The 27,299-nt window shown below is 42.0% G+C and overlaps 1 protein-coding gene across 2 annotated transcripts; it reads left to right on the top strand.

The window, feature by feature from the left end:
* The first annotated feature begins 4,234 nt into the window (after positions 1-4,234).
* On the top strand, positions 4,235-27,227 carry HAVCR1 (hepatitis A virus cellular receptor 1). 2 transcript variants are annotated; one of them, XM_059417236.1, is made up of 8 exons: positions 4,247-4,703; positions 6,946-7,284; positions 10,319-10,402; positions 14,663-14,770; positions 17,720-17,775; positions 21,106-21,217; positions 22,339-22,375; positions 24,541-27,227. In XM_059417236.1, exons 1-8 carry the CDS (start codon positions 4,658-4,660, stop codon positions 24,653-24,655), a joined length of 897 nt encoding a protein of 298 aa, XP_059273219.1. In that variant the 5' UTR covers positions 4,247-4,657; the 3' UTR covers positions 24,656-27,227. The 2 variants fall into 2 exon arrangements, with proteins under 2 accessions (XP_059273220.1, XP_059273219.1); XM_059417237.1 differs by lacking the exon at positions 10,319-10,402 and having other exon boundaries at positions 4,235-4,703.
* The last annotated feature ends 72 nt before the right edge of the window (positions 27,228-27,299 follow it).

Below are 27,299 nucleotides of genomic sequence, written 5' to 3'. Positions count from 1 at the left end.
GGCATTGGGAAGCCATTGAATACTTTTAAGGTGGGGGGAAACACTTGATTAGATTATTTAGAGGAAGGGGATAGACTGGAAAAGATTTTTTTAAAAAAAGGTACCGGGATATGGAGTCTCCCACCCCTCCCCCACCGCCTGTGCCTGAGGGTAGGGTAGCCAGGGAGCAGCGCCAGCTTGTTGGGCTGGTCTCCTTTTCTTGCCCCCACCTCCCGGGGCACTTTCCTGCTGCCAGATGGTCCTACATTAGTCCTGCGTCCATTTGTTCTTACAGATGCGCTGCTCTGGACGTGTCTAAGTGAAGTCCCTCCTGGGGCACTGGTTCTCATCCCTCCATTACTCCACACATTTCCCCTCACCCTGAGTCAGTTTTTCTTCCTCTTCTGGGTCATCTCCAAATCATACAAACGGGCTGCTATTTTTTTTTTTTTATCATTTTCAAAATCTTTCTCTTGACCCTGTTCCCCAACTCCCTCTTCCATTCCTTTTTCCCTGTAAAACTCCCTGAAAGAGTTCCCTGTCTCCAGGGTTCTCTCGATTTTCCCTTTCTTTGTGGATGTCTTTCTCTGAGGGGTAACGTCCGTTGGGAAAGTAAACGGTTGCTCAGCGGCTCTCCCCCACACCTGCTTTTGCTAAGGTCATGAGTGATTCTCAGGTGGCTCCATCCTTTGGACAAATCTCATCCTTTGCCTTAGCAACGGTTGCTGCGTGATCATTGCCTCTTCATCGGATGCATTTTTTCACTTGACTTGCGGGATCCCATTGATCTTTTGCTTTTTCTCCCACCTCCTTGCTTTGCTTCTGTGTGCTTGCTGGTGCCTCTCCTGCTCCAACTTTCTCGGGAAGGCACCCACCCCCGCCCCCCGCCACACCTAATCCTTAGCCACAAGCATTCCTTTGAGCATCTCGTCCAGGTTTATGACTTTAAAATACCATTTCTGTACCAATGACTCCCAGATACGTATCTTTGTCCTAGACCCATCTCCTGAACTCCCAACAGCCTCCCCCTAAACTCAACACTTTGAAAATCCAGGCTGGTCCTTCCCAAGCCTGCATCACATGCAGCATTCCCTGGGTCAGTTGGTGGCACTTCCAGTTGGTCCATTGGCTCAGGCCCAAATCCCTCGGAGTCATGTTCAAGCGCCTACACCTCATATCCTGTAGGAAATCCTGTTTGCTCTGCTTTGTAAACATCTAGAGCCTGAACGATCCACTCTTTATCCTTTCCTCTCTCTTGACATGCTCCAAAAGTCTCCTGACAGGTCTTCGTGCTTCTCAACGTAGCAGCTCCAGAGCCCCTCTCAAAGGTAAGCCTGATGCCATCACTTCGGTGCACCTGCTGGCCACTCCTCAGGTAGAGGAAGCAGCTGGAAATTCATGTTTGCTGCCTGAGCCTTGTCACCCATTGGGCCTTACCCCTTAACTCGGTATGGAGCCTTCCAGGGGTCACAAGGTTGGCACTAAAGAGTAGTGATCATGGAGGTTGTTTGGTTCAAATTAAAACAGAACAAAACTGTGCTGTCGGAGGGCCTTTAGGACACAATAGAGGTTGTCGTGGGAGATGGACTTGCCAGAAAATTCAGTCCTACAAAATTGTACAGTCAGTGGGCCACTCAGAACCTTGGTTCTGTATCCCCATTGTGGCTCTTGCTCATGATTTCTTCCACTTAAAACACCCTCTGCCCTTCCCCCATTTTCTGATGATGAACCTTACATGTTGCTTTTTTAAGGGATTTTTCTGCCACTCCCTCCTGTCTCCCCTGCCCCCACACCCCAGTCACTGAATGATCACCCCCCCATGCCTTTGTGCTTCCATTAGTATATTTAATCAGTACTAACTGGATCCCTTACAGTGTTTCAGGAATACAGTAGAAATACCATTTTGGAGGAGATTATGGTCTAGAATTGAGTATTTTCTAAGACCAGAGCCATGCATGGCTGTTTAAATTAATTAAAATTAAATTACATTAAGCATTTTTTTAAAAAAAAACTTCTCAGTTGTACTAGTTACATTTCCAGTGCTCAGTAGTCAGATGTGGCTAGCAGCTATTATGTTGCATAACACCCATGTTCTGGAATAACCCCATCTTTGTGAAAGGTTCTAACAGTACAAGAGAAAGGGGGGATGGACAACAGACACACACACACACACACACACACACACACACACACACACTTAAGGGAAACAAGGGAATAAATGCTGCATAGGTAAATGAGAGAGTGTAGTAGAGTGACTGGTTGGCTCCTTTAGACAGAGGGACAGAGGGATGTCTCAGAAGGCGACATTTAAGAAGAGGTTGAGAAGAAAAGGAGAAATCTGAAACTGATGGGGTAAAGGAATGGGGATCAAGGCAGAGGGCCCCACTAGGGGAAAAGTCCTAATGTGGGGACACATTTGAAAGAATCTCAAATGGCGGGAGCTCTGTGGCAGGGGAGAGAAACGCAGAAGAAATCCAGATCACTGTGGGGGACTTTGTACATCTGGGTAGAAAGTGAGTGCTTTTGTTTTTAAATTTTCTGAGACCGCTATGGGAGTGTTGTAAGGGGAAGAGTGACACAACCTGATTATATATTTACCATTTACATCATTCTGTCCAGTTTTATTAGTTGCTTATTTACCTGTCTCTCTACCTGATTGCACAATCCTGGGTTTTTTCATTCTTGGTTTATTAACTCATGTCCCATTAGTCTCCATATATGGATAATAACTGGTAGGATTGAATTAAATTAGAAAAATCCTTATCACTGACCTGGTGGGCTTTGGCTGAATCTCTGATTATAACAAAACTAATCATGACATATTTTGCCTCCCAAATTAATTAATATAAGGTATGACCTAATTCTTTTTGAGGCATTTCAGAATTTGTCCCCTGACTTTTGGTGGTGGTCAAGGTAGGGGTCAATTTTATTCCTTCCAAGTATATAAAGGCAGAGAATAAGAACAAAGTGGGTGTCCAGAAATGAGTGTTTCCCCTGGGAGAACTCATCTTGTTACCTATTTGGGTTCAGGTGTGGAGCACTGAAAAGCTAGGAGGGCTTTTACGGATCAGATAGTACAACTGTTTTATGGAAGAGGTGAATTTCAGCAAACAAGCCCAGGGACAGCTTCTGTGATGTCCCAGTGTCAGGAAGGAGCTTGTGTTCATGGAGGTGGAACAGAGTGTAAAGCAAGGGCCTGCTCTAGCTAAGGCCTTCTTCAGACACCAAATCCCGCCCCCCCACCCCCTCCCATCCCCAGGGTTGGCACAGCAGCAGGCTTGAAGGGGCACACTCTAAGGGTGGTGGGTGGTATGGGCCATGAACGGCCATCTCACCGTATCTCCTGACAAAGCCGAAAAGTTGAGTTCTCATACATGCTCTCTAGATTTTCAAATCTTGGCCATTCCTTAAGAAATGAATTTTAAAAATCATGGGACAAAGTACTTCTCTGGGCCAATACAGTCTTTAGGCCACCGGTTTGCTGATGGAGCTGATGGAGACCTGAAGCTGTTGTGCGTGGTCTCTCATCAGGCTTTAGATCTTTGTCCAAGTGCGGAGGCTGCTGGAGTCTTGGGGTCACATTTCCAGGTAGCATGGGACCCAGCGCCACATACCCAGCCCACCATCCACGTTTCCACGAAGCCCAAGATGGGCTGCAGGTGGCCTAGAGATGGAGCATCAGTGCTTCCTTGGGAGGGAGGGACTGAATTTCTGGACCAGAAGGGCAGTTCATGAAGTACTAGGCAGGCTTACACATACTTCTATGGCTTAATAATTACGAGCAAAAGTCAGAAGACCTGGGCTGGCACCTCGGCTCACTTAATCTCCCCAAGCCTCAGTTTCCTCCTCCATGAATGAGGTTGGTAGCAACACCTGCCTAAGGGGGTCTGTGAGCATCAAGTGCGTGTGGGTGCTTGGCATAGAGCCCCCTACATAGTAAGTTCTCCAAAAACCTTGCTTTGCGTCAGTGCATATTTAGGTTTCATTTTCAAAGGTCTCCCACATCCCTTTTGCTCATTATAACCATCCTTTGAGGGAGACAGAGCAAGTATTTTTAGAGCTGTTTTTACAAATGAGGAAATCAAGGCTTGGAGGGCCTCAGTAACCCGCAGGGATCCCCAACTTCTCAGGTGGCAGACCTGGGATCAGAAGTCTGGTCCAGAATGTGCTTCCTGAAAGCATTCTCTTGTCATCACTCAGTAAGATACAGTCTGAGTCATCACTTCCTGTAACATGAATGGTTGGACACAGTGATTCACAGTCTTTATGAATTCTTGCTACTGGCAAACTTGACAGTATGATGAAGACTGGGCACTGACCATCCTAGCTACAGAGCCCAGAGTTTCTGTCTTTGAAACTGCCTCTGGTTTCCTTCCTGCTTGCTCCCTTTATCCCCTGTGTCAGCATCAGGGGGCAGTTTGGACTCTGTTGGGGAAGGAGCTGAACCTGAGGGTCTGCTGTCCCTTGCAAGGTGCAGAAGGATCAGCCATCCCAGAGCTGACGGAGACCTGAAGCTGTTGTGCTTGGTCTCTCATCGCTAACGGAGCAGGCTCATGTGACTGACCCAGTCAGGGTGAAAGGAGAAGTTGCAAACTCAGAATTAATACTTGTTCCAAGACCATCTGGGGAGGTGCACACCTACCAGTCTGCTTTTTCTGTCTTTCAGGCCGTAACCATCATGCAACCTTGGGTAGCCATCTCAGGCCTCCTGCTACTTCTGACGGGTAAGCAAATAGGTGGGCTGGGGTCTGGGAAGCCCTGAGGATGGGAGAATGTAGGAGATGTGCGAGTGTGGTGTAGGAGGATGGATGTGCTTGGGCTTTGGTGGGAGCTAGTGGGTCAGCTGGTAAGCAAAGATCCAGGCTAAATCTTACTCAAAAGAAATTGCTTAAATGCTATGAATTTCAAAATCCATGGGTGAGTGAACCAGGTATGATAAACTGTGTGTCATATCTTGCCATTTGCGTTTGAACAAACAAACAGAAAGGGGGTTAGATAGTTGTATGAGCATGGACTACTTAAGTGTATGTAAAAATATAGTAACAGTGTTAGCATGAGTTGGGGGGGATGGGGAGAGGAGACTGAGCTCAGATGGAAAGGATACCAGTCCTTCATTAAACTATCTTGTGTCCTTTGGTATTTTTTTTTTAAATCATGTGCAACTGTTTCTTTTAAATATATTTTATTTCACAAAGTTAGGAATAAACATAATCTGAAATTTAAAAAACAATAATCTCCAGAAGTCCAAGTATGGGCGAAAGTTCATTTCTTATTACATTGCATAGCTTGATTTTTATGATTAACAAATTTTATTTGTAATCAAAAAATGATATTAGGCAAAATAAAATATTGTAGGAATTCAGTGAAAAAGTTACTTTCTTATTTTATGTAACCATGAGCATTTTTATTTCCAGAGTATTTCCCAAAGTCATAGCCCAATTCTAAATATAACTGGTTGGGGAATTCCCGATTTCTTTTAAGGGCTACCTTGACTGCATTTGGCATCATGGAGTTTTTATACCACTGTTCCAGGAGAGACTTCTTGTTTTTAAGTGGCATAATTTAGTATATGATTGAGTATTTTCCAGTTCTCTGTTTTCATGGGAGAAGTGGGCCTCACGCAGTTGTGGGGCGAGTATCAACTTACGAGGTGGGGTCTGTTGGATTTTTTTAGACTGATTCTAAAGACCATGGTAAACCGCAGTTCCTTCTAGAAGTATTAGAAGCCCATTTTCTTTTAAAAAAAATTATTTATTTTAGAAAGAGCTAGAGAGTGTGAGCAGGGGCAGGGGCAGAGGGAGAGGGAGAGAGAATCTCAATCTCAATCTCAGAGCGCAGAGCCTGATGCAGGGCTTGATTTCGTGACTCTGAGATGATGACTAGAGCTGACCCCAAGAGTCAGACACTTAACCTACTGAGCCACCCAGGTGCCCCGAAAAACCTATTTTCTAAAAGTTGATTTCTGAAGAGTTTACTAGGCTTCTGCCTTTAAACCAATAATACTTTTTTTAAATCCGTTTTTTATGTTAATTCCAGTATAGTTAACATAGTGTGATACTCATTTCAGGTGTACCTAAGTGGCTCAGCAGTTCCGTACATTACGCAGGGCTCATCCTAATAAGCGGGCTCTTGGTCTCCACCACCTTTGTCATCCATCCCTCTACTCACCTCCCCTCTGGTAGCCATCAGCTTGTTTTCTATAATTCAGAGTCTGTTTCTCGGTTAATCTCTCTTGCTCTCTGTCTCTCTCTCTTTCCTTTGTTCATTTATTTTGTTTCTTCAATTCCATATATGAATAACAGCATATGGTATTTGTCTCCCTCTGACTGGCTTTGCTTAGTTGCATCCATGTTGTTGCAGATGAAAGCCAGTGATGCTTTAAACAAAACATGAGCTCGGCTTTTCTTACAAGAGAGGTGTTGTGCAGTGACTTCACTTGCAATAGCCGTTTAAAAAGTTGGGATAAAAATTAAAACTTACGATGCAATGGAATTTTTCAAACATATTTCAATTGAGGCAGTGGTTGAATCTGGGGGAGGAGGAAAGCCACAAGTCTTACCTACTGAATAAGCATATATACCTGTCAGACACAGAATGAAATACAGAGTCATGTATTATTGGAGTGTCATTGGTTCAAACCTTTTAGAAAGAAATTTGGCCACGTTCATCAAGAGGCTGAAAATATCGGTGACTTTTGTCCTGGTAGCTTTTCTCTTAGACGTCTGTGCTGTTAGAAAACAATCCTAAATATGGGAAAAAAAGCTTAAATTATATTTTATCCACAAATATCAAATAAATAATGCTTTTAAAGAGTATGTTAATGTAAAAAGGCTTACAAAAAATTTTTAAATTCAAGATGCAAAGTCCTATGATTACAAATGAAATAAACTATGTAAAATAAAACATGAAAATACATGTAAAGTTAAAAGATGGAGTCCTCATGCTCTGTTTTCTCTTTATTTATAGATGCTGTAGTTTCTTACACTCAAGTGATTGGCGTGGTGGGTCACTCCATCACGCTGCCCTGCACCTACTCAACAGCCCCTGGAGTCACTACCATGTGCTGGGGTCGAGGGGCCTGTCCCATGTCCCGTTGCTCCGATGAAGTGGTCTGGACTAATGGATCCCATGTCACCGTTCGGAAACACCCACGTTATAAGCTAAAGGGAAACATTTTAAGAGGGAATGTGTCTTTGACCATAGAGAATGTGGCCCAGACTGACCGTGGTCTCTACTGTTGCCGTGTTGAGCACAGGGGGTGGTTCAATGATATGAAACGCACCCTGTCGCTGGAGATAAAGCCAGGTGAGCTTGTCTTCTGTCTTCCTTTGATCACTTCATGTGGGTGAACTGAGATGTTTCCTGTTTGGTAGTGACTTTCTCTTCCTTTAATCGGGAAAGGGGAGGTTCCTTGAGTCTTGTTTTTCAGTAACTGTTGGAAAGTAGAATAACTTCTATTGGTATAAAATGAAGTATTCAGAACCAATCTTGAGCAAGACCATAGGGGAGAGGATCTTCCCAGTTCGCAAACTATCTCCTAAAGCAGGTTTTAAAAAATGCTCATTGGTTCAGGGGCGCCTCAATGGCTTAGTCAGTTAACTGTCTGCTTTAGGCTCAGGCCATGATCTCAGGGTCCTGGAATTGAGCCCTGCATTGGGCACCCTGCTCAGCAGGGAGCCTGCTTCTCTTTGTCTTCCCACTTGTGCTATCTCTGTCTCTCTGTCTTAAATAAATTTAAAAAAATGCTAGTTGGTTACTGTTTGTTTAATGTTCCATTGTGAAATAGAGTGAACATTCTTACCAAGCTGAATTTGCTTAACTTAAAGAACTGCCCTTTATTCTCTGAGATTATGTTTTAGAAGAATTTTCCAATGTCCTAAACATTTTAAAACTGTTTTGGAGAATTTCAAACATATAGAATAGGTAATATAATACGAGGTCTTGTCAAGTAGGGATAGCACCCAGGTATGACAATCGTCAGCTCAGTCTAGTTGCATATACATTGTAAAGGGATATATAGTTCCATCCTTCCCCCTGCCCTGCCTGGGATTTTTTGAGGCATATTTCATATCCTATCATGAAGTTGCTTGTTTAAAAATTAAAGTGACGATACTGCAATATGAAAACATTTACATCCCAATGACTATTCACCAGTTGATTTTAAGAATTTGATGAAATTTAAAAATGTGTCTTGATGTGAAAATCCTCCTTTTCTTTACCATTGGATAAATAGAGTGGATTCTTTGGGATTTCCCAGTTTCTGGTGTTCCTTCCTAATGCATTTCCCACCACTAAGCTCTGATACTGGCAATAAAACCCAATACCTGTGGCCTTAATAAACTCTGTGTCTTCCTTCCTTCCTCCCTTCCTCCTCTCTTTCTCTCTTTTATTTCTCCCTCCCTCCCTTTCTTTCTTTCTTTTCTTAAGAGGAACTTGGGAACTTGGTTTTGCAATCTCCCAGCTTTTGGACTTGGTTTGTTTCTTTTGTGAAGACGAGCGACATAAGGTCAGTTCTGATGGAGAAACTAGCTGACCGCGGGGGAAACCAACTGTGGGAAGCAATTTAGGGAAGCCAAAAGAGGCTGGTGATAATCGTGTGCTCTAGACAGAGGCTTCTTCTGTGGAGAAGGGATTATGATTACAACTTTCTTGGATTTGTAAAATTTATTATTGGTATGGCTGAATGTTAGGAATTGACCTAGTAGAGAAATGAGTAGGACACTTTTAAAGTGCTTCGAAATTCTTTAGTAGGTGGGCACTTATAAGGCCGGTGCTCTGTCAAGGGGGAAGAGGGTCTGTAACTGAGCCAAGGAGACTCTGCCTCCAGTAACCAATTCTTTGCTTAAGTTTGCTTGTGGTTTTCACTGGCTAAGCTTACTCTTCAAACTTCTGTTCAGGCTTTTTTAGAACCAGCATCTGCAGTACAGTTTGCTCCCTTCAGCCTGGGGAAAATACTTACCAACTGAAGAAAACAAGCTGGTTAGACAGTTTGATTAGGTTACCCCTCTTTATTGTTGGCCTTACTCTCCTTTGATCAGATGTTTTGCATGTGTGCTTTTCCCCCTGCAGATTAGATTTTAAACCGGAAGGAGGGGATTGGATTGTATTCTTTTCCTGAGTCACTAACTACAACTTAGATCAGGGTCAGCAAACCCTAGCCCTGGGGATCAGGGCTGTAGATCAGATTACAGAATAGTCCCACTGTTTTACACATTTTTATTTGAGCAGCCATGCATATATATTGTCTTTGGTGGCTTCCCTTGAACGGGGAGTGGAGCAAGTACCCCCGAGACCTAAAGCTTAACTGACTCGACCTTTCCAGAAACTTCGCTGACGTCTGCTTTGGGACTAATGCTTTGTCTATGATCGACACTCACAGATATTTGTTGAAAAAGTGTTTTCCTCTTCAGATTCTAAATTAAATTGCATTTTTCAGAAAGAAAAGTTCGCAAACCAAGTGAACCCTATTTAAGAGACGTGGTTTTCTTTTGTAGTTAGGTCAAGATGTAAGGAAACTTCTTGCAGAGAAAAGGGTGCCCAGTGAGAGCAAAAGTATACATTCTTGGTTCAGTCCTTCCTTAGCCCTGCTTTAGTGCCAGGCCCTGTGTGGGGGCTAACTTCTGGTTTTCGCTCCATCTGGGTAGCTCTGATACCCCCACTAAGTGATTTGGAATCCTATGCCGCCGCAGAATCTGGAAAGTCAACGATGGTATGGTATTAGCTGTTGTTATATTTTAGGTTGGAAGGAACTGTAAAAGGTCTAGTTTACCTTCTAACCAAATGTAACTTATCTGTGTGATTCATCTGGCATATGCTAATGGCTGTGAGTTAGTCCTCATTTAGGACGCAGGTCCCTCTGTCCGTATGTCACCCTCAGGCCTGACTGGACTAAATGCTATTTATTTGGCAAGCATTCCAGGTGTGGGAACTCCTACTGAAGTCTTAGTCATTCACCACGGAGAGGATAAAGGCTGCTCCAGGCTCTGGACATTTTCCTTACCTCACAGATGTTTATGGAGATACATAAATCTGATATGCATGACTGGTCTTCTCAAAGTGCTTCAGTGTAAATCCCAGGTGACATTTTTCACCTCTGAACCTCCCTAAATATATACGTTTTAGTGCAGCTGCTTCCTTTTTGCAAGTATGTCTTCAAAGCCTTCCTCTGTCACAGATTCTAGTTAACCGATGACAAGAACTCTCAGTTCAGGGAAGATTAATGCCTAATTTCTGCCCAGGGACAGCCTCTCACTGGTTGTGTTAGTCACGGGCCCAGCACAAGGCTCTTGTTTCTTGCTGCTTGATTAATCCTTGCTTTCATGTTGGTTTCTAACTCCAGCCGAGGTCACCAGTGTTCCAACGTCACCTAGTGTCTTTACCTCTACTTCTTCAACGCCAGCACCCACGCAGAACCTCAAGCCAGGTAAACCAATGTGTTTCTTGAGCCCCGAGTCTTCTAATGAGAAGATGTAGCCTGTCCAAGGCATTGTGTTAAGGCAGAAGTACAGTCTAGGGTAAAGGTTCTTACCTGGGTTCCAAGCATGGGCTTCACAGGGTCTGTGAACCCCTGTCCCAAACTGTTCGGTCCCCCCAAAATTGGGTACCCCATGATTAAAGGAGCGAGACTGATACAAAGCAAAGGTCAAGCAAAGCTTTATTCGTGCCAAGCCTCAAGAATCAGACCGACCGTCAGCCAGACTGGTCGGGGATGCCCCTACAGAGAGGACGACCCCTCCCTGCTTTTCAGACTAACTTTTATAGAGCAAAGGCCATGTGGTTGGGCCTGGCCACACACAGGTGGTCAATGAGATTGTAATACACACAGGAAACTCCACAGTGATGCTAGGCGACCAGTTGAATTACAATTTACCCTAGTAGACATTTGAACCAGCCTATCACCTAGTTCAGAATTGGCGCCCAAAAGGTGCCCAAAGGGCGGGGCCCAGTGTGCACCCCCACTGATTGAATACCTCCACCTGGCCTGACCCACCCTAGTATTTGGACTTTGTTACCTGGGACTGGTTACCTGGACTTGCTTTTAAATAAGTTCCCCTGGGCAGGGGTGGGGGTGGGGGGGTGGGGGGTTGGGCAAGGTCAATTTAAGTTTTACAACAAAATGGCAGTTCAACCGGGGTGGGGCCGCTCTGGCTGAATAGGCCCTTACAAAACCATATGCACCTTTTTATAGATAATCATTTTTAGAGCAAGGGAACTCCTAGCTTTTGGCCAGATTCTCCAGGGCATTGATTATTAGCAACACCCCCCAAAAAGCCACATCATTGACATCTAATAGACATCTAATGAGGGTGGAGTGGATTTGGCCCAGTTGAGCCCACGTTTTTGAGAAAAAAAATAGGAATGTCAGAGAACAAGGGTCCAGGTAATGAGATTCTGTTCTTACAAGGAGCTGTGAGTAGAGATCAGTTAGACCATTCTAAAGCCAGACCTCCATTTGAGGGTGAAATTTCAGTGAAGTTAACATTTTCTTTGTTTCCTGTGTGACAGAACCATGCTAAGTACTTTTTGAGTATTATATCTCTTAATTCTTATGATGACCCGGATGCACTATACGTGTGATTCAGTCCCTTCTTATAGTTGTGAGAACTAAGGCACAGAGTCTGAGTTCATTGTGGAAAGTTACATGGGTAGAAACTACTTGAATCTCCATTAATTTGAATTTTGGGAATGTACTTTTAATGGCTGGATTGTGCCTTCTGCCATGAGCACAGCGCTTATGTTTGGATGAATTTGTCCTGATCTGACATCCTCACTGAACAATCCTTCATACTGATGAGGGAGCACGAGGCTGGCTAAGAACAAAACAAAGGCTGGCACCTTGCACCCCCTCTCCACCGGCTCCCCTCCCCTTGGTAATGTGTGTGGCATTCCTCAGGCACCCCTGACCACCCGAAGAAACAAATAGTTAACTTGCAGAGATCACACCTTGCCCGACAGGAGTCTCCCTTGCTTTGCAAATGTCCTAGAGATCTATAAACAAAGAAGTTACCTTATCAATAGCACAATTTCCAGAGGCAAATAACTCAGTTCCTCAGCCCTAAATAAGAGTTAAATTTCTTCTAAACCCAAGTCTCACTAACAAAGACGCTTGATAGCAAAAATGCGAATGGCTTGCTAAAAGACAGGGTTGGTCTCTCGGCACCAACTAGGCCCTCTTTAGCATATGAAAGCTCCTTTGAAACCTCCCTTCCCCTCACCTTCCCCCAACTACAGGGTACATAACCTGCCATCCCTCACAACCCGGGGCAGCAGCTCTTCCTGCCCACGGGTCCTGTCCCCGTGCTTTAATAAACCACCATTTTGCACCCAAGATGTCTCAAGAATTCTTTCTTGGTCATCGGCTCTGGACCTCAGCCCACTGAACCTCACCTAGGTTCTAGAACTTCATCAATACCATTACCCTGTCTTTGGGCAGTCAGTCTGCTTACACAGTTTTGCTTCCAGCATCCTTTAATTGATTTGTGCAGCATGGAAATAACAAAAGATACTATTTATACTGATGAAAAAGTAAACATCAGGTTTTAAAGACTTCAGGGACTTAGAACTTACACATCTTTTTTTTTTTTTTTTTTTTTTTTCATTCAGACCACCTGGTTGATACTTTAAACTTCTGATAAATAAGGGCTTAAATTTAATACAGATGGAGAATAATTTGACTTAAAGGTAGAAAAGTAGCTTGCCATTCTGAGGACAAGTTTAGGTGCAAACTTTCTATCTCTAGGATTAAAAAGATAACTTTTAGTGGAGATTTGTAAAGCCTCTTTGACCCCTTGGAGTGGGGCTGGATTCTGTGGACCAGAGATGTCACAACCTCTTAGCCAGAAAAATCTGGTGGAACATACTGATTTCCCTGGACCCCTATTGAACCACATGTATATTTAATCAGGAGGGATCTGAAGGATTGGGCCTTGAGCTGAGGTTGGAAGACGGGGCTTTAGGTTAAAACTGGGATTTGGGAGCCATAAAAGTTTGTAAGAAAAACAGTTTTGTTCATTCAAGGCAGCTGAACACACTTGACTTTCTCAGTATCGATTTAGCTTTGTAATACTTAGTTTGTGCCTGCAAATGGGGGTGGATTAGTGGCCTTGGTTTGGTGAACATGCATGTTTAAAGCAAAGATTCAGAAGAAAAATGTTGGCCAGTATGTCCATGTGACCTTCTCAGGGATAGTACTAATTAAGACTTATCCTTGTCTTGATGGTTTTCTCCTGAGTTTGAGTTGAGTTGAACAGGAAGGAGGTGTGTGCTGGAGCAGATCCAGTGTGGGAACGTTTATCTTTACTTTAATAAACCACCATTTATTTTACTTTAATAAACCACTTTAATAAACCATCCATGCTCTTTCTGTGCTCAGTGTCTCTTCTGTATCCTAGTTGCCTAAAATATTCATGGCATGGTTGGGTTGATTGTTTTAGACAGGGAGAAAAGATGCCCGCTAATACACAAACTTGGGGAAAAAAGTTAAGCCCAAGAGATCGTCACATCCGTGCAAGTTGAGTAACGATTCTGATCACCTGACTTCACTGTCATCCTGTTCTTAGTTCTTAAACAGAGTTACACCCTGTTACAGATTTGAGCATTAGAGAGAAGCAGGAAAATAGCTCAGAACACAGGAAAGAGTGATGTTGAAATGTGGAGACCACTGTGGGAAGGGAAAACAGAAAGACCAATGAAAGTGAAGAAAAGCCCAGGTTTGGGAGTTCTTATCCTGCCAGCACCACTAACATGGTCTAAAATTTCTGGTGCTCTGTGAGGAAAGTATATAAAATGAAATATTTAAAATGTTAAGAAAATACACAGAGAGCAAAGTGATCAGAGCTACACGTAAGGTGAGATATTAGAAAGGAGTGATTTTAGAAAGGAAAGGGAAACCCGGCCCCTACTGGAAAATTCTTAGTGAAGATTTTTGGTGCAAAACTGAAGATGAGTCAGATAACAACGGGAAATCAGTCTTACAAAAGGAGTGACCAGAGTGCCAGTGCTGAAGGAGCCAGGTCAAGGTCCACTGAGAACAGGGCTTTGAGAGTTGTTAATTATCACCAAAGTTCAGACATTGGACAGTGTTGTCACCTGGAAAGAGACCTCAAGGAATTAAGTAATGTCCGTATGTGTTCTGTGCTGATCCATATGTGTACCTTCCTGGAAAAATGTGTGGATGCATAATGTGGACCTTGAATAAGGCCAGGAAATCTAGATGGGGCTATCTGGGAGGAGAACGGGCAAGTTAGCCCAAACTCCCATGCCCTATTCCTCTGAAAGTAAAGTATTACTTGTAGGAATAAAAGCTTAATTAGATGTCCTACACATGGTGTGCTGTTGTCGGCTTTGGACATTTAGAGAGATCCTAGGAGTAGAAAAATTGTGAAATAACTCTAGATACTAATAAACTCTCCAGATCATTATCTAAATCAGATTTCATGATCAGAAATCACCACACATAGATGGCTGTTTAGTGCCTCAAGGCCATCTTTGAGTACATTTCTAAGAGGAAGTTGGAAAGAATGGAAGTGGGTGTGTATGAGGCATGCCTTCAGGGGCTGGCTGGCTGTAGACACTGCTGGGAAGTGGATGGTGATTCCTGATGTTAGTTTTGTTTTTTATTTTTGTTGAGGGTGGAGTGTTCCTCTATAAGGAGAGCACAGTTCTTTCATTCTTTTCATTCCAGAAACTACTTCATCCTCTGCCAGGCAGACAGCAGGAACCCAGCCTACTGGGCCACGGGAAAGGAGCACAAGACAGCCCACCGATTCACCATTGTACTCCTGCCCCACCGGTAACTCCTTTTTCTTTCCTGGATCCTTGGGAGTCCTCACATTTTGATAATTGCTGAGACGTTGTAAAAGACCGCCTTCCGAATAAGGCACATCTGATGGGAGTGCTGATACTGGCCACTGCAGTCAGCCAAAATGTCTTACTCATTTATTTATTTATTTTTTTTAAAGATTTTATTTATTTATTTGACAGAGAGAGATCACAGTAGACAGAGAGGCAGGCAGAGAGAGAGAGAGAGGGAAGCAGGCCCCCTGCTGAGCAGAGAGCCCGATGTGGGACTCAATCCCAGGACCCTGAGATCATGACCTGAGCCGAAGGCAGCGGCTTAGTCTACTGAGCCACCCAGGTGCCCCTGTCTTACTCATTTAGAATCAGATTTTATCATTTGTGAAATGGACGGAATAGCAAGGATCCTGTAGGATGCTTTTGAGGATTATATGAGATGAAAACGCTAATACCTCGTTAAAAGGTGGTAAGTAATAGATACAATAGCAACTGCGGCTCTTTTCTTCAAGTCTAGCATCCATATACCTCACTGGCCCAGGGAGCTTGTATGATTTGGGCACACCCACATGCATAGCACTATTTTTCTTAATTAATCAGATGAACTGCTCTTTACTCCAGACTTATTAGTGGGCTTGCTGTCTTGGGCCAGAGCCATATATCAATTAAATCCAGCTCTCCAGTATCCAAACCAAACTGATCAACCATATTTATGCTTCATCGAAGACCCAGACCCTAAGTACATCTAGGAGGCTCCCCTGCTACCCTGTGAGACTTGCATGTGGACACTTTGAGATGGGCTGAGGACATCAGCACCAGCCCCAAGACACATGTCCACTGGGACTGTCTATCGTCTTCTCCAATTTTGGTCCCACTGTTCCCATTCTGGGCAGGTTTCATATAATCTTTGCTTATTTGAAACCCAAGATTCGCCTGTCTTTCCTGTGGTAGAAAAAGGTGATGCTGAATGGTCTCATTTGCCTCAGATAATTCCGTTACCCAGAGAGGTTATTTTGGGGAGTGCCACAGGCTGAACCCCTTTGTAATGCAGAGCTGGTTTACCTGTGCTTGTGTTTGTGCTGAATCCAAACAGGTTCAACCTTGGAAGACTCCTCTGTAATGTCTGTGACTCACTGTGCCCAGGAGTTCCAGTCAGTAGGGCCTTCCCCCTTCCCGCCATGGCTTACCTTTTGCCAGTCATTCCCGGAAGCTGGTTAATTTAAAATGGACCTGCAGCGAGATTCACAGAGGCACCTGTTCAGCTGGGATTAGATAATGGTGACATTTGGTTTTGAAAGTGGAATCCTTAGTGGGAACTGCTTCTGGGCACGAAAACAAAGTGGAAATAAAGAAAAACACAAGGTAGCAGCAGGGGGAAGCAGCCGCACCACACGCTTTTCCCGTGCGAGTGGCAAGCACATCGGAATCGGGAATCCTAGGACGAAAACCCGATCAAGGTAGAGCTTTCCACAGTGGAACAGACATGGGAGCAGCTGCTTCCCCTGTGACTTAGCGATCGATGCCACCTTGGCGGTGTGCCTGAGGGTCTCGAGCCAAATCCTCACTGTGCCTGTGTCAGCCTTCAGCGAACTGAAGACTCAAAGGAGCGAAGAATGTTCATTCGGGCTGGAAGGGATTTTGGTGCTCATATGGCCGCCACACACACTGGATAGAGGGATGTGCCGGGAAGCTGTCATACGTTCTCTCACTTAATTCTTTGAAGGCAGGTCTCCTTGATTGCTGTTGCTAGATTAGGGAAGCCCAATAGTTCTGCTTTAGAGACAGGCAGCTCCCAGTTCCACAGCCTGCCACTGACTGCATGCCCACGGGCGTGATGGTGGCACTTGCCCCCAGATGTTAAAGATCATAGAAGGACGTGGTATTTGGGAGGTACATTGCACAGCGTCTCTCTCTCCCTGCTGCTCCTTCCAGGGTAACGTAATAATTAATAACAGCTAATATTTACCTAATAATAGTGTTCAGTCCTTAATGTACATCATCCAATTCTACAATTTCATAAGGGGGGTACTGTTACAGCTTATAGTTCTAGCTGTATTTACAAAATCAGTATTTCAAAACTCTCGTAGTAAAACTTGAATAGTCAAAGCTTTAAGGCATAATATCCTTTATATTAGGATTTTTGGCAGTATAAGATATATTAGTTTCACAGATGATGTAACATATTTTATAAAATATTCCTGGATCAAAGTCTGGGCACATTGGCATATAATGGAGAAGTTACATTGCCACCTGCTTTAGATCTCTTAGTACATTTTACTCACATTCTGAATAAAACCATTGTAATGTCCATTCGGGAATAGAGTGGTCCTGATCTTTGGATGTGCATGTGGTCTTTGGAAACTCATTGACAGGTTCTTAGCTGGCATGAAAATACCGATTATCTACCATTAAGCGACATTCTTAACTCACTTCCAAGGATGGGCCCCTGCGATTTCCCTAATTCTGTAGATCAAACTTTGTGTCTGCGTGCATTTTTTCCCCATAAAGATGGCAAAGTGTCCATTTTTTTTTTTAAAGATTTTCTTTATTTATTTGACAGAGATCACAAGTAGGCAGAGGGGCAGACAGAGAGAAAGGAGGAAGCAGGCTCCCTGCTGAGCAGAAAGCCCGATGCGGGGCTTGATCCCAGGACCCTGGGATCATGACCTGAGCCAAAGGCAGAGGCTTAGCCCACTGAGCCACCCAGGCGCCCCAACAGTGTCCATTTTTAAGGGTCCAAGACAAAATGGTCAAGAAACACAACCTTAGAGGATAAATTAATACAGCTTAGTAACTTGGTATGACTTCTGCAGTGTCTGCAGCATTTCGCCATATTATTATTCAACTTTTCTTTCACCACCGGAAGGCAATGTGAATATATTTAGTGTCTACAGTGAAAATTCAATATTTTTTGTAATTATAATTAATTTTATTTCTTGTTGAGCAGATGGGAATGGCACTGTGACACAATCTTCAGATGGCCTTTGGCATAGCAATCAAACTGTAAGCATTTTTCTTCCTGCTTTATTAGCTGAATTCACTTGTATGTCTCCCTGAAAGCAAGTTACATTTAGAGAATATTTCTGTAAGACTAGCCCACAAATTGATTCTACTAGTTAAAATAAAAAAATAAGAAAATAATTTGACTCAGATAAGAATACTTTAATTAATTTGAAAAGTTCATACAGGTGGACTGGTTTGTTAGAGTTTGATAAATGATACTGTATTCTGTGTACACATACATAAACATACATAACACATACTACAGACTTTCTCCTGTCCAGAAATTAGCAAGAAAGAATGAACAACTTTAAGGAGAAGGAGTTAACATGATAGACCGAGGAAGACTTTAGTTATCATTAAGGAAATAACACACTTTGACTCAATGGAGTGGAGGCCACCCAGAACAAAAATACTATGTCAGCGAACATGTAGTTGCCTAAGTGGATTCTCATATTCTTTTCTAACCCAATTGCTGTCCTTCATAGACATTTTGAGGCCACTGTTGAGTTTTTCTATACATAAACCTCCCCGTATGATGACATATTAAGGTATTAACATCTTAAATAAATTTGTGACTTTAAAAAAAAAGATTTTATTTATTAATTCGAGAGAGAGAGTGAGAGAGAGCATGAGCAAGGGGGAGGGCCAGAGGAGACGCAGACTCTCCACTGAGCAGGGAGCCAAGCAGGACCCCAGCAGGGATCCAGATGCAGAGCTCAATGTCAGGACCCTGGGACCATGACATGAGCTGAAGGCATATGCTTAAGGACTGAGCCACTGAGGCACCCCAAGTAAACTTGTGACTTTGAAAGATGTTCTTATACTTTTCCCATAGTGATCTTGAGAAAAATCTAAGGGGTCCTTGTCTCATGATGCTCATCAAAGTCTCATCTTTGCAAATAAGTTAGACAAGTTTATCAGTAGGACTTTTTCTCTTGGTTCCTCTGGAAGAAATAAGTTTGCTTTTAGTATGTGCAAATAACTCTCTGAAACAGCAAACAAAAAGAGTTTGGAGGTGTGAGAATAATCTTTCTGGTCTCAAGTAGTGAGAAATGACAACACAGCCATGATAAAAGAAATTCAAGCTCGGGCATGGTGGGGTTATTTAGCAAGGCGTCAGATGGCTTTATAGCACATACCTCAGTGGTAATACTACATAGGAGTGATATAAAAATTTTTAACAACTTATGTGGCATGGGCACTGATTGATCTGATGGATATGGGTAGAATTTGTAGATACTTACTAAATGTTGGAACAACCACTATGTAAATGATTCTTCTATTGCTATGTGGCTAGACTTAATGCTGGATTAAAAAAAAACAAAAACAAAAGAGACAAAAATAACCTTCTGAGTGGTGAAATTGTTCTTGATCTCAGTTCCCTGTAGACAGGTATGGTTAGGAGCGAGTAGTAGCGATTTAGAAGCAAATTCACAACAGGCAGCAGTGAAATCATGGGCCTTTTGTGTCTCGATTCTGAAGATGTTGAGAGGTATTATCCCCCACATCCTGAAATCATGCAACATATGTTTTGACCCAGAAGGTCAGCTTTCTGGACTCTATTTTAAGGAGAGAATTGAACAAGTACATGAAGATGTATGAGAAAAATTGTTCTAATTGTTGCTGTTTATAATCATGAAAATGCTAGAAACAATGTACATGTTCAACAATAACGGATTAATTACTTAGTTAAGCGTGCCTGCATACTGCCGTTAAGAATGTAGTCACTGCCGTGTGTTTACTGACATGGGAAGACAGTACTGATTGTTAAGGGGAAAAAGCAACTGTTAAAATAGTGTGTGTGTGTGTGTGTAGTAGCATATATTGAATATAGTAATTGCTTCTGTTAAGAGAAACACTAGGAGGATAAAGTTCTAGAAGAATATATAATGAAAAATAGTAATAGTGTTTGTGCTGGAAGTTAGGTTTATGGTTGGTTTTAGTTTACCTTTTTTCATGCTTAGCTGCACATTCTAAAATGAACATTCAGTTTTTATGTCGTATTTTTAAAAATGAAAGCAAAGCCTCCCTCCTGCAGCCCCATGTTACATCTAACCGCTTTACCCTCCCCCCCAACATTGGTCAAGTAACAACAACACCACTCTAACCTCCCAGACCCTGGCCATTTCCCCTTTAAGCCCAAACACTAATTACTTTCCCTTATCCCCTACCTTCTTCAGAGTATTATCAGGGAGTACATGAAAGTAGCTTTGCCAAGAACCCTGTTTAATCTGTAGTTGACAGACACAAACACAGAGGTTCCGAGAGGCTAAATAGCTTGTCTGAGGTCACACAGCAACTAAGTTGAAGAGAGGGGATCCTGACTCCGGAAATTAAACTTTTATACAGGAAAAGACTTGATACTTCTCTCTGGTCTTCTTTTCTGTTGAATACTTACCCACTGGGATGTCTTTAGAATTAGAGCTAAGCTATGTAAAAGGGCTGAGTGTGACGCTTGGCGTATTTCAGGCTTATTCCAGAACGTGGTGAGCTCTTACAAACTGCACTAGGGTGTTTAAACAAATTTCTGCATCTCCACCCAGCTAACAGCATCTCAGGTAGTTGTTAATGAGGGCCATGTCTGTGAATACCTACTTTCAAGTCCATTTATTTAGACAAAGAATCTTGAATTACAGCTTTAAAAAAAAAAAAAAAAAGGTCTCTAAGCAAAGACCAGATTCAGTAACTTAGCACATTCAGATACCATCACCAGGCCAGCTTATATATGAACAAAAATTGTGGGGTTTTTTTTGTATCAGGATATATTTAATGGAAATACCTTATTGATTTTTAAAAATATGTACAATTTACCTATAATAAAGTATACCCATTTGAGGCATACAGTTTAAGTTTTGACAAATGCACATGCCTATGTAAATACCCCCCACTCAAGATATAAAACATTTCTACCATCCCCAAATACATTTTGAATTTTTAAATGGTCTTTGAATTTCACCATATGGTTACCGTCTCAGAGAGCTTGGTCTTACCTTTCTTGAGCCAGAAATAGCCAAGGGCCAGCAAAGATAGATGGGTTCAAGTTCATTATTTTAGGGAACGTCTTTTTTTGGGGGGTGGGAGGGAGGGTGAGAGCATGGAGTGGGGTGGGACAGGGCGGGGCGGGGGGAGGTGAAAAGGCAGAGAGAGGAAGGAGAGAGAATCTTAAGCAGGCTTTATGCCCAGCTCCTTCTCATGACCCCGAGATCATGACCTGAGCCGAAAGCAAGAGTCAGACACTTAACAGACTGAGTCACCCAGGTGCCCCTTAAGGAATGTCTTGTATCCATAACTCTAACAAGATGTGTTTTCGATGCACCGATGTTTCCTCAGCATGTGTTGCTGGCACAGAATCCGTGGACGACCACCAGTAAGGGACTGTACATCGGCATTTGTGTTACTGCTGTGGTATTGTTCGCTGTGCTGGTCGTCGTGATTACCAAAAGTAAGTTACTTCAGGGATCTGTGGGAACAGAGCAAGGGTTCTCAACGCCAACAGCCATGTGGTTGAGATTTCACATACATTTCTGTTTTCTAAACTCTCTCTCTCTCTCTCTTTTTTTTTTTTTTTAATTACTGGCCTATAAAGAGAAAGATGCAATATAAATTCTCCAGAGATGGAATTAAATATTAAAGAAATGAGACTGTTTTGGGTAGACTTGGGATTTGGAAGGCAACACGCCATTATTATATATATGATTTGTTCAGTCCTTTTGTTCACTCCTTTCAGAAACCAGTGTTTGTCCCCATGAGGGATGATAATGTTGAGTTTTACAAGACCCACTTAACAGGAGAGGCAGATGAAACATTGGACAAGAAACTGATTTCAGGGCTAAGGCTAGAAGGGCTTCAAAAGGTAGCCGTCCAGGGGCATCTGGGTGGCTCAGTGGGTTAAGCCTCTGCCTTGGGCTCAGGTCATGATTCCAGGGTCCTGGGATCGAGCCCCGCATTGGGCTCTCTGCTCAGCGGGGAACGTGCTTCCTCCTCCTCCTCTCTCTCTCTGTGCTTCTCCAACTACTTGAGATCTCTGTCTGTCAAATAAATAAAATTTTAAAAAAAAAGGTAGCCATCCAGCAGTTGTGTTTGAGGATGTGTCTGCTGTGTGTGTGTATGTGTGTGTGTGTGGTTTCTGCATGTTCACGTGTGCGTGTGCGTGTGTGTGTGTGTGTGGCTGTGTTTGCACTTGGGGTGTGGTATGTGTGTATGTAGCCTGTCTCCTATGAAAGATTCATTTTTTAAATGAAATTCAATTATTAATAATTGTGTTAAAGTAAGCCTGGGCATGTGGGTGAATATACTAAACCATTAATGAAAATGAAATACTTTATACTAAGAGATGTCTTTGGGTCTTACTGATTCAAAAGGAGTTACCAGAGTAATTTGGAAATTGTCCAGTCTGGGTTTTTTTTTTTCCCTTTTTTAAAAAACATTTTTTCCTTCTAAACTTATTTTTTCAGGCTCTATCTCTGTGCAGATTTTGTTCATAGGAAAGTAATAGAAATAATATACTTGTTTAAAAAAGATCTCAAAGTGTTTAATTTTCTCTTCAACTCTTTTCCAATTTAGAATATTTCTGCGTAAGAAACAAGCTGGAACAACTAAAGTAAGTTCGAAAGAGTTTGTATCAGTACGTTTTGGTATTTCTACTCTGCCAAAAATAAAGAAAGCTTTCTCTCTGTCCTTCTCTTTTTCTCCTAAGCTCTGAAAATCTGGTTTAATGAGCCATTAAATCTGGTTTAATGGTTGTTAGACACAACTTCTAGTGATATATCTTTCTATATTTCTCTGAAATTTCCCCTGTTACAGAAGGATCACCTCAGTCTTAACCTCTTAGAGCAGGAGATCACAAATTTTGTTTGACAGAACATTTGAATGAGTTGCTTGGTTTGTTCTTTAATTTCACTCTGCTTTGTTTATTGAGGGTCTGCTATATTTCAAAGAGATGAGCAAACAGACAGAAAACCATAAGCAAATAAACAGAGTCCTTTTTATGCTTCTAGACAAATACCATGGGGGAAGATGAAGAAAGGTAATGGGCTATTTGTGGGAGTCCCAAGGAACAGAAGGCAGCTCTGTAAAGATGTGGAAGACGACAACTCCAGGCTGAAGAAGTGCAAAGGCACTGTGGTGAGGCAAGTGCCTCCCACTCTATAGTTCCTGTCTTCCCCTGCTGTTCCATTTCCAGGCTGTTGGTTATCTAGACCCATAGGCAATGGAATTTACAATTTTTGTAAATCCATCCTGTTGCACAGTTAAAACTTAAATCCCCTTTGCTTGCATATGGTCTGTGGTCCTCTGCTAGAATAGTCGTAATAGTAGGAAGCTGCTACTAACTTCCAAATCCAAGTAGCTTGCTTCGTTTGGTACATACAACTTGGGCCTTAAAGCAAGGTCTTCAATTCAAAACCCATCCCTCTTAGATTGCCGCACATTATTTCTAGTTCTCTTTCATTGACTGACTGCCCCCAGTCTTTCCTAGATCTGAGTTAATTACATGAGCCAATCTGCTGAATGCACCTTGAACAATGCTCGGCGCTTTCTATGCTTTCTATGACGGCAGTTATGCCTGTTGTAACAATACACCCTCGAGAGAGGCACTTACTGTCAGCTGACAGACTGGAAAATGGGTTTAGAAGTGTTAAGTGACATCCAAAGGCACACCACATGGCAGGTAAAAAAAACTCAGTCTTTGATCTTTTAGAGTCCCACACCCATACTTAGAGAAGCTTTTGACTATGGGCGTCCAAGAATGGAGGAAAGCAGTTGCTCCTATTCCGCAGAAAAGCATGACACACAGCATCCTTTTAGCTGATCTCTGTCCTTTCACCGCTAACTTTTTTTTAATGGCTGATTTTTTTTATCACCTAATGATAAAAGAAAATACTTACTTTAGTAAAATATAAAATACATTTTATAAAAATGCAAAATATAAAAAAATATAAATATAAAAAAAGAGCAAAAAACCCTGAGCATTTCTTTGTGACTTTTCTCTCTCTCTCTCTCTCTTTTTTTTTTTTTTTTTTGCGGTTCCATCACACTGACTCTTTTTAAGCTCCTCACACCTAACCTGTTCTCAAACATGTATGAGTGGTTGCTTAAAGATCAGAGCTGAGTAAAGCCTCAGTATGTTCCATGAACATTTCTGGGCAGGCAAACAGGCACTCTTGACCAGTTATAAAACAGCAGCTGTATCCAGATGGCACACATGACCTTTCTGTACACTTACCGTATGACTGTATGTGTCAGGAACGTTGCCTAACCCATGGCTTTCAAATTCGAATCACAGAAACAGTGAGATTGCTGACACCATGAGCCAGTACACACATAGTATTTTACTGTATTTAACATGTTCTGATACATTTTGTGTTCTGGGTTTATCCTAAATGCAGGGTGTAGACCGCTAAATAAATTGAATCACCTTCTCCAGAAGGGTATGGTCCACAGTTAGAAAAACAGAAGCCAAACCATTTCTTAGCTACTCTTGAGAATATGCAGCTTGACTTAGGACTTCAGTTTGATGTCTGAGACCAGCCTTCTTAGATTTTCCATTTTTGTATCCTATCGCATGAGTTTTCTCAAGGAGAATGCTTGGATCTTCTACCTCCTTATTAAAAAGGCTCTCCTACAACATAATATGGATCTCCTATTCACTTCATAGGGCTCTGGGAGTTGCAGATACCCAACCTTGCCTGCATCTACATGAATGTGCTTGTCATCCTTTAGAGGTGGTCTGCTTTTCCTAAAAGACTCATGTTGTTCTTTCTGTAGCATGGTTTGCATGAATGACCCTCGGACTGGAGCTTTGCAAAGTGCAGCCGAAGTGGGCATCCGAGCAGAAGACAATATCTACATTATTGAGGACAATGTTTATGTCATGGATTAAGACCCAGTGGCCCTCTAAGGATTTATGTCCTTAACTGTGGGAGACAATGACAAGATACCACCATGTCAGAGTTCTTGTAAGCCCTAGAATGATTTTTCTGTTAATTTCCAATGATAGTCTAACATGTCAGTTATGTTGGGTAGAGTGCCTGGTTCATCTGTGTATAGTCACCCTCATTGGCCATAGAGTCCTAATTTTTTATGCTAAAACTTAATTCACTGTTTCTCCCAAATGTGAACACTTTATAATTACATATTCTCTTTGGATCATATGAACCTTATCTCCATCAAGAATGCTCACCAGTGAGGAAAGAGCTACCACTTTGGTCACCAAAGCTGTCAAGAAAAGCAGACTAGCAGTTAAAATCAGCAGATCTGATGTGGGACTTAAAGGACTTCACTTGGAAGCAGTTTCCTGATAATCTCTTGTTTTTTTACATTGTAACTCCAAATGTTAACATTTCTTAGGTTCGCCGAGGCTTTCAAATCACAGGGGTACACAGGTCTTTATTTCCCCCATGGGGAAATAGAAGTGAATCTGATTTCACCACTACAGGTCAATCTGATTTCGCATGACTCTGGAAATACACAGTATTAAGGTTTTCCCTGGACCCGGGGTAGGTGTTTTAGCAGTTAGAAGGAACTGGGTAGGGAGTGGACCAAGTAGATACCAGGGAAAGAAAATCAGTTGCCCTGTGATTTATTGCATGCTATTTCTGCTACATCAGTTCCACAGTTCCAAGCATTTGTATATATGATTGTCATACTCTCTGAACTAATTTTTAGAATGAGGCAGGGCAGAAATAAATAAAAGAAAAAAAGGGAAAAGGCTAAAAGAAATAGAAGAAAAAGAGGGGGAAGGTTAAAAGGCTTCCTGCTTTAGAAAAGTTATTTTGCAAAGGTAACAGTGTTGTTTGAGAATGTTACTAATTTCAATCAAAATTCTAAATTGTCCTTAGGTAACTGTAATTTTAAAATTGTTCTGGAAAGATGAAGGGTGTTTTTTTAAAATAGTAAAAACAGTTCAGTGCTATTCCCTTTTTTCACAGTTCAGTTAAATTTTTGGTTTTTCCAAGAGTTAAGCAAAGGCTAATGGTGAGGATATCTTTAGTCACTAGAAGCTTTGCTACATGAACAGTTAAGGAGGCTGGGTATTAATTTCAATCTGAGTAGACCTTGAAAGAAGTCCTGCTTAGGGTTCAGAGTTACTCCATAGTGGTCTAGGAGGGCAGGATGTTTGTTTATTTCTGAAGACAACATCTTTGGCTTTGGTCTGTGGGGTTCTAGGACATGGATAGGACCTCCAAATAAAGGTTATATGGGCAAATAGGATTGTTAAACATGCTATACTGGGTTTTCCAAATGATCTGGTCCAAGAAATTTATTGTTTAAACTGTAGTGTTTTTCTTTTAAATTCAAAATAACATGATAAACATGGAGATTTCAGATTAAAGCCTAGATTTGTAGCTTCTCTGGAAAGACTGGCAACATTGGATGGCATTCCTACATAGTCAGGGCCCCATTAAATGGTGCTATATACCACCCCTCCCCTAGTCCCCGCCTTTCCTGCACACATACATTTGTCCCTTGCTCTGTGACTGGCACTTTGAATTTCTGACAGCTCTATTCTCCATACCCTTCTTGGAGATTTATGATGGCACATTAAAAGTTCTGAGAGTCTGATTAATGTTACCCAGCATTTCCAAAACTTACTTGAAACCCGTGAACACAGTGTCTACCAGCCTACCCAGTAACATTCTGTGAAACAGTATGTAAGAACATGTGGGGAAGGAGGTGGTACACAGAATTAGGACTAGGACCTGAGTTCTAGTCTTAACTCTTAACAGAAACACTGGATGACATTAGGGTGAATCCTGTTGCTGGCATTTTCTAATCTTATCTTGCATAACTATTCCCATAATTGTATTGATGTGTAGCAGTAATTCCAACGACATGTTACTTCTAGTCTTTGGAAAGTGGAAAACACTACAGAAATGCAAAGAGCTTTTTGGGTTTTATTTTTGCCTTTTTCTTTTCTTTTTTTTTTTGGTCGAGTTTGCAATAATAGATTTAGCCTTAGTGCTCAGTAAATAATTTCAGTGGTGTTGCATTCATATGTTTTTTGCTATATGGTACTTTTTTGGGGGGGAGCAGGAGTAATGTATCTTTTTTGGAAAAGTTGATACTTTGTAATTTGGCTAATTTTATGCTGTAGAAAAATGTGTATTGTAGAGGATGAACAGGTGAGAAGGGAGGAAGGGGAGGTGTTTAGTTAATACTTAATTCCCTCCTGTGAGTATATCCATCTTGTAGAATGTATTGAGTTTTGTTTTCAATCCTTCAAGACAATTGAGGTTCCATTTTCCATAGTCTATCTTGGGACTTTAGGACACTGGTGTAAGTAAGATATTTAAACTTGAGAAATTCTGCACGTCTTTAAGGAGTAGCAGAACCAATCTTTTCACTAATTGCTAATCACTAAGATAATTTTATGAGTACATGATAGTATGAGGGACTCTTTGTGACTAGTTTCGTTTGTGGGTACACATTAATAAAAGATATTTTTGTTTTCATTTTGAAAATTGACTTGTTGCTTTCTCAGTTTCATCTGTTAGTTGGAGCCTGGCATCTTCAACTCGCTATGG

Source organism: Mustela nigripes, chromosome 12 (genome assembly GCF_022355385.1).
Source record: "Mustela nigripes isolate SB6536 chromosome 12, MUSNIG.SB6536, whole genome shotgun sequence".
In the NCBI taxonomy this organism is placed as follows: Eukaryota; Metazoa; Chordata; class Mammalia; order Carnivora; family Mustelidae; genus Mustela; species Mustela nigripes.
This window is presented reverse-complemented; position numbering and strand designations above follow the sequence as displayed.